Below are 8080 nucleotides of genomic sequence, written 5' to 3'. Positions count from 1 at the left end.
TTAACATAAACTCACTGCCCCCTAAGGTTCCTATCTAATCTTTCTAGTTGCTGTTGTCAATTTGACCCCATATAGATAGATCTTAAAAGAGCACAATGCTAAGGGCAAACATCCTTTACTAGTTAAGCATTAAACTATTCATTGGTTTTAAGAAAACTTCAGGGATATTTTGGTTTAAGGTTTAAAGTTTAAAGATTATCTCAGGGCGATAGTTTTGCAATTTATTTTTATTACAATTATTTCCTAATCACATTTAGCTCCTACTTGTTTATGGCTACCTCTAAGCCAACTTCATTTTCATGATGTCTGTTACCTTCATCATGATTTATTATAATTGATTTTTAAATATCTCCCCCATTAGATTCTAAGCTCCAGTGAGCAATCAGATCATTTTATCAACAGTGCTTCAATAAAAAAGTAATAAATACTAATTTTTTTTTACATCATTTAAGATTATATCTCTTATTTCATACAGCTCATGATAACTGCATATTTTTGTTTCCTTTGAACGTTGACTCTAATGGTCCTAATATTTTTCACACCATTTTTACTTGAATCGATTTTTTTTTTTTGTTACTCATTTTTTGAAAGAGAAGGAGGTGGGCTCTCCTTAACATACTTACTTGCACTTAATTGTACTATAATATTCCTCTCAAATATTACTTTTGAGAGCCAGTGGATATGCTGGACAATTGACTGCCAATCAATTGTCAATGATAGCTTAGCTGGACTGAGGAGGAAGCTCCTAGGCTTATTATCTGGTAATGTGACTAGGGAACAAGAAATGATTATTATATTTCGAAGTAGTTGACAGTTCTTAGATTGAAAGAAAAAAAAGTGCAATTAAAATTGCCACATCCTTTAGAAATTGTTGCCCACATATCTGTCAGTTTGTCTTACTGAGGTGGCTTGTGTGTTGCTGTGATGCTGGAAGATATGCCATCAGTACTTCAAATACCATCAGGGTTACCCATGGTGGACAGGTTTCAGTGGAGCTTTCAGACCAAGACACACTAGGAAGAAGGAGCTGGCAGTCTACTTCTGAAAAAAATTACTGGTGAAAATCTTATGAACAGCAGCAGAACATTGTCTAATATAGTGCTGGAAGATGAGCCCCCTCAGGTTGAAAGGCACTCAAAATACAAGTGAGGAAGAGCTGCCTCCTCAAAGTAGAGTTAACCTTAATGACGTGGATGGAATCAAGCTTTTGGGACCTTCATTTGCTGATATGGCACCACTCAAAATGAGAAGAAACAGCTGCAAACATCCATTAATAATTGGAACGTGAAATGTACAAAGGATGAACCTAGGAAAATTGGAAGTCATCAAAAATGAAATAGAACATATAATCATCGATATCTTAGGCATTAGTGATGTGAAATGGACTGATATTGACCATTTTGAGTCAGACAATCATATGGTATACTATGTCAGGAATGAGAAATTGAAGAGGAATGGCATTGCATTCATCGTCAAGAAGAATATTTCAAGATCTATCCTGAAGTACAACGCTCAGTGATAGGATAGTATCTATACGCCTACAAGGAAGACCAGTTAATAAGACTATTATTCAAATTTATATACCACCCACTAACACCAAAGATGAGGAAATTGAAGATTTTTACCAACTTCTGCAGTCTGAAATTGATCAAAAATGCAATCAAGATGCATTGATAATTACTGGTGTGTGGAATGTCAAAGTTGGAAACAAAGAAGAAGAAACAGTAGTTGGAAAATATGGCCTTGGTGATAGAAATAACACTGAAGATCTCATGACAGAATTTTGCAAGACCAATGACCTCTTCATTGAAAATACCTTTTTTCAACAACACAAACAGCAACTATACACATGGACCTCACCAGATGGAATACACAGGAATCAAATCAACTACATCTGTGGAAGGAGACAATGGAAAAGCTCAGTATCATCAGTCAGAACAAGGCCAGAGGCCAACTGTGAAACAGACCATCAGTTGCTCATATGCAAGTTCAAGTTGAGGCAGAAGAAAATTAGAACAAGTCCAAGAGAGCCAAAGTATGATCTTGAGTATATTCCACCTGAATTTAGAGACCATCTCCAGAATAGATTTGACTTATTAAACACTAATGACCTAAGAGCAGTTGTGGAATCACATCAAGGACACTATACATGAATAAAGCAAGAGGTCATCAAAAAGGTAGGAAAGAAAGAAAAAACCAAAATGGATGTCAGAAGAGATGCTGAAACTTGCTCTTGAACATAGAGTAGCTAAAACGAAAGGAAGAAATGATGAAGTAAAAGAGCTGAAGAGAAGATTTCAAAGGGCAACTTGAGAACACAAAGTATTATAATAAAATATGCAAAGACCTAGAGTTAGAAAACCAAAAGGGAAAAACACACTCGGGCATTTCTCAAGGTAAAAGAACTGAAGAGAAAATTCAAGCCTTGAGTTGCAATACTGAAGGATTCTATGAGGAAAATATTAAATGACACAGGAAGCATCAAAAGAAGATGGAAGGAATACACAGAATCACTGTACCAAAAACAGCTGGTTGACATTCAACCATTTCAGGAGGTAGTATAAGATCAAGAACTGATGGTGCTGAAGGAAGAAATCCAAGCTGCACTGAAGGCACTGGCAAAAAAAAAGGCTCCAGGAATTGACAGAATAGCAACTGAGATGTTTCAATAAAGAGATGCAGCGCTGGAAGCGCTCACTCATCTATGTCAAGAAATTTGGAAGACAACTACCTGGCCAATTAACTGGAAGAGATCCATAACTGTGCCCATTAAAAGGTGATCCAACAGAAGGTGGAAATTATCAAAAAATATCATTAATATCACACACAAAGAAACTTTTGCTGCAGATCATTCAAAAGCAGTTGCAGCAGTACACCGACAGGGAACTGGCAGAAATTCAAGCTGGATTCAGAAGAGGACATGTAACCAGGGATATCATTGCTGATATCAGATGGATCCTGGCTGAAAGTAGAGAATACAAGAAAGATGTTTACCTGTGTTTTACTGACTATGCAAAGGCATTTGACTGTGTGGGTCATAACAAATTATGGATAACATTATGAAGGATGGGAATTCCAAACACTTGATTGTGCTCATGAGGAACCTGTTTAGAGACCAAGAGGCAGTCGTCGTTCAAACAGAACAAGGGGATATTGTGTGGTTTAAAATCAAGAAAGGTGTGCATCAGGGCTGTATCCTTTAACCATACTTATTCCATCTGTATGCTAAGCAAATAATCAGAGAAGCTGGACTATATGAAGAAGAATGTGGGATCAGGATCGGAGGAAGACTCATTAACAACCTGTGATATGCAGATGACACAATCTTGCTTGCTGAAAGTGAAGAAGACTTGAAGCACTTATTGATGAAGATCAAAGACTACAGTCTTCAGTATGGATTACACCTTAACATAAAGAAAACAAAAATCCTCACAACTGGACCAATAAGCAACATCATGATAAATGAAGAAAAGATTGAAGATGTCAAGGATTTCATTTAACTCGGATCCACAATCAATACCCATGGAAGCAGCAGTCAAGAAATCAAATGACGCATTGCATTGGGCAAATCTGCTGCAAAAGACCTCTTTAGAGTGTTAAAAAGCAAAGATGTCACTTTAAGGACTGAGGTGTACCTGACCCAAGCCATGGTGTCTTCTATCGCCTCATATGCATATGAAAGCTGGACAATGAATAAAGAAGATGGAAGAAAAATTGACGCCTTTGAATTACGGTGTTGGCGAAGAATGCTGAACATGCCATGGACTGCCATACGAATGAACAAAGCTGTCTTGGAAGAAGTACAGCCATAATGCTCCTTAGAAGCAAGAATGGCAAGACTTCGTCTCACATACCTTGGACATGTTATCAGGAGGGACCAGTACCTGGAGAAGGACATCAAGCTTGGTAAAGTAGAGGGTGGGTGAAAAAAAGGAAGATTCTCAACAAAATGGATTGACACCGTGGCTGCAAAAATGCGCTCAAGTATAACAACAGTGAGGATGGTGCAGGACCGGGCAGTGTTTCGTCCTGTTGTACAGTCACTATGAGTTGGAATCGACTCCAGGGCACCTAACAACAACATAGATATTGTTCCCTTTCATCCCCCTGACTCTCCTTTCCTACTTTGCATCCCTTCGAAAGATGTGAAACAACAAAACACTTTTGCCACTGGGTGGCACAAACAGTTAAGTGCTCAATTACCAGCTGAAAGGTTGGTGGTTCCAACCTACCCAGAGGTGCCTTGGAAGACAGGCCTAGCGACCTGTTTCTGAGAGGTCACAGCCTCAAAAACTGTATGGAGCAGTTCTGCTCTGAACACATGGAGTAGTCATGACTCAGAATCTACTGGATGGCAACTAACAACAACAAACAACAAGACCCTCTCAAATTGTTTTGGAATTGTAGTCCTTAAAAGGATCTAGAAAGGTAAGTACTAATTTTGTCAGGAGGTGGATAATATCAAAACTTCAACTCTCTGAATAAGGGGGATATATAATGGGTATGAATGGAAATTTCCTATTGTCTTTTCATCTGGAACCACTCTACTGCCTCAGGATTCCCCTTCTTTAAACCCACTACAAAGGTAGTGTTAGCAGAAAATAGGCGTGCATGGACATGAGCAGATTTGTTTTGGCAAATATGGTAACAAAGCAGAAAATGGGTCATTTTTAAAAAAAGTAGGCAAAAATGAGCTATTGCAATAGCCTCTCAACTGTTCTGCTTGAATCCAGGCACACTGCCCTTTCTCTTACTTTCACATTACCCTATCCATTCTTACACATCAGAGTAATCTTTCTACATGGCATAACTGACACTCACTCTTCTGATCGAAAATTTTGAAAGGCTCTTCTTCATCCATATAATAAATTCCAAACTCCTTACCATGGCGTATGAGGCCATTTTGACTCTGTAATGTGTAGGAATGATTGGCCACATCATTGGTCCTTATTTATCTGGTCTCAGCTCTTTTTCTGATCCTAATGATGATTTCATTTTTTGAGTTTTTTTTTTTTTTGGTAACATTTCCCTTATCATATTAAATTAATTTTTCATTTATCCCAGTCACCCAGCTAATTCCATTTCCAGCCTGATTTCACCATTTCTCTGTGAAAATTCCAAATTCAAGATTACCAAGATAAAAAGAAGAGAGAAGCCCTTTAATAATCAATTTAAAACTTGAAACTAATTTCTACAGGGAGATCCAGTGGACCTCACGGAAGCTCCTGAATATCTTGATGTAACTATCGTTGGTGCTCATGATCCTCTTTTCCTCTATCTTCATTCTGATTTTGTAGAAATTTCTATTTGAATTCTGTTATGCATTAAAGAATTAGCCCTTAGATGAAGGCAAGACAATCCAGGTAGCGCATACATTTGGACTCTGGTGTCTGACAGATGTAGCTTTGATTCTGGATTTGTTATTTAATTGCTGTGTATCTTTGGCCAAGTTCCTTTATTTCTCTGAGACCAGTCTACCACCTATAAGTATGTAAACAGATAAAACCATGCCATACAATATGTGGAGTGTCTGGCATATACTTGGTCTTCATGTTATTTCATGTTACATATACTTGGTAACATGTTCTACATGTTAGCTTACTCTCCAATCTGAATTTCTAACCTGGCATGAAAGATTCATAAAGAGCAGAAAAATCATTGGATCCATTATTCAGCATTTTAATTATAAATACGTTTTAAAGTTTTGATAAATTCACGTGTACGTTGTTTAGTGAAATCATAACATTGGGGCACATTTTCTAAAATTTTACATATTTTCAGGAATATCACCATCTTTCAAAATGTGTCTTTTGATGGTCCTTTCAGGGACTGAATAGCTCATGTTTCTGACTTTGCATGGCCTTTCTGTACATGTTAATGTGCAAATATGTAAAAAATAAACTCCAGAAGCTGATCCAAGTCCATCTCGAAGTTTAGGTTCCGCCCATTGTTCGTCTTTATTTTTTAAAAAACACAGGCCTTTCCTCTTAAAATTTAGATCCTGACCTTGCCTCTTTCTCTGACACTGAGACGAAATCTGAACAACAAATCCAGAATCTGATTCTTCCAATCAAGAATATCTATGTTCACAGCTGAGCACTTATGCCTATACCTGTGACTGGAGGAAATGTGACAAGAGTAAGTGACTTTATCCTCATGAGCTTCTCTTCCCTGCCTACTGAAATACAGTCATTACTCTTCATGATGTTTCTGATCATTTACCTCATCACTCTGATGGGAAACAGCCTCATCATTTTGGTTACTTTGGCTGACTCTGTGTTGCACAGCCCCATGTACTTCTTCCTTAGGAATTTGTCTTTCTTGGAGATTGGCTTCAACCTAGTCATTGTACCGAAAATGCTGGGGACCCTGCTTACCCGGGACACAACCATCTCCTTCCTTGGTTGTGCTATTCAAATGTACTTCTTCTTCTTCTTCGGGGTGGCTGAATGCTTCTTCCTGGCCACCATGGCATATGACCGCTATCTAGCCATTTGCAACCCCCTGCACTACCCAATCATCATGAACCAAAGGACCTGTGCCAAACTGGCTGCTGCCTCCTGGTTTCCAGGCTTTCCAGTGGCTACTGTGCAGACCACTTGGCTCTTCAGCTTTCCATTCTGTGGCACCAACAAGGTGAACCACTTCTTCTGTGACAGCCCACCTGTGCTGAGTCTGGTCTGTGCAAACACAGCACTGTTTGAGATCTATGCCATCATTGGAACTATTCTGGTCATCATGACACCCTGCATGCTGATCCTATGTTCCTACACTCACATAGCTGCTGCCATCCTTAAGATTCCCTCAGCAAAAGGGAAGCGAAAAGCCTTCTCTACCTGTTCTTCCCACCTCCTTGTTGTCTCCCTTTTCTATGTATCTTCGAGCCTCACCTACTTTCGACCTAAGTCAAATAATTCTCCCGAGAGCAAGAAACTGCTGTCATTGTCCTACACTATTGTGACTCCCATGTTGAACCCCATTATCTACAGCCTGAGAAATAAGGAGGTGAAGAATGCCCTCAGCCGGACCTTCCACAAGGCTATCAACCTCAGAAACTGCATTCTATAGACACAAAGAGGTAAGACGAGAGCCTACTTAATGAGGAACAATCAGTTTCATGCTTGGGATTCCTCTCTACCTCTTTTCATATCTTCATTGGGAGGACATCCAGCTGATGAAATGACTACTGGAAAGCTCAGTGGAGAGAAAAGAGCACAGAGGTAGTTATCTATCACTACCATCTGCTGAACTCTCCTGCCTGTCTATTGAATATTTTCATTTTTTTTTCTTATTGGTGCAATTGACATTTGACACTTCAGTGGCCAAGCCATTCCAGGTATTTTTATTGCTAATGTGACATACATTGTGAAAAGTATAAAACTGCTTGTAATGTGAACTTGGGGACACACAAAGGGAATGACAGAAAAATACATCAAAAGTCATCTTGGCACTTTATCTTACTTTGGACAAGCCTGACTTCATTCAGCAGACAAACTAGCAATCCCTTCTAGTACACAATTCATCTTGTTCTTTCATTTTCTCATGTCCCTAAGGCAGTGTTGGCTCCTAAGCTTAATATTTAGTATGGATAGAGGAAAATGGATCACTAATACCCAGGATAGGTGTGTGTCAGGGTTGTATCCTCTCACCGTACTTACTCAGTCTGTATGCTGAGAAAATAATTCAAGAAGCTCAACTATATGAAGTATGTGGCATCAAGATTGGTGGAAGACTCATTAACAACCTGTGATATGCAGATGACACAACCTTGTTCACTGAAAGTGAAGAAGACTTGAAGCACTTACCGATGAAGATCAAAGGTTACAGCCTTCAGTATGGACTACATGTCAATATAAAGAAAACAAAAATCCTCACAACTGGACCAATAAGCAACACCATGATAAATGTAGAAAAGATTGAAGGTGTCAAGGATTTCATTTGGATCCACAATCAACGCCCATGGAAGGAGCAGTCAAGAAATCACACAACGGATTGAACTGGGCAAATATGTTGCAAAAGACCTCTTTAAAGTGTTAAAAAGCAAAGATATCACTTTGAGGGCTTAGGTGTACCTGCCCAA

The 8080-nt window shown here is 38.8% G+C and overlaps 1 protein-coding gene across 1 annotated transcript; it reads left to right on the top strand.

Annotated features, from left to right (window-relative positions):
* Window positions 1-6016: 6016 nt before the first annotated feature.
* LOC101343660 (olfactory receptor 10A2) lies at window positions 6017-7409 on the top strand. Its single transcript, XM_004389035.3, has one exon. The coding sequence runs from the start codon at window positions 6103-6105 to the stop codon at window positions 7066-7068; it is 966 nt and encodes a 321-aa protein (XP_004389092.1). The 5' UTR covers window positions 6017-6102; the 3' UTR covers window positions 7069-7409.
* Window positions 7410-8080: the final 671 nt, after the last annotated feature.

The sequence above is a fragment of the Trichechus manatus genome, unplaced genomic scaffold (assembly GCF_000243295.1).
Source record: "Trichechus manatus latirostris isolate Lorelei unplaced genomic scaffold, TriManLat1.0 scaffold00232, whole genome shotgun sequence".
Taxonomy (NCBI): Eukaryota; Metazoa; Chordata; class Mammalia; order Sirenia; family Trichechidae; genus Trichechus; species Trichechus manatus.
Note: the sequence above shows the minus strand (reverse complement) of the source record. Positions and strands in the feature narration are given on the sequence as shown.

Excerpts from the sequence above, each read along its gene's own strand:
- LOC101343660 (XM_004389035.3), top strand. The coding sequence starts at position 6,103 with ATGCCTATACCTGTGACTGGAGGAAATGTGACAAGAGTAAGTGACTTT.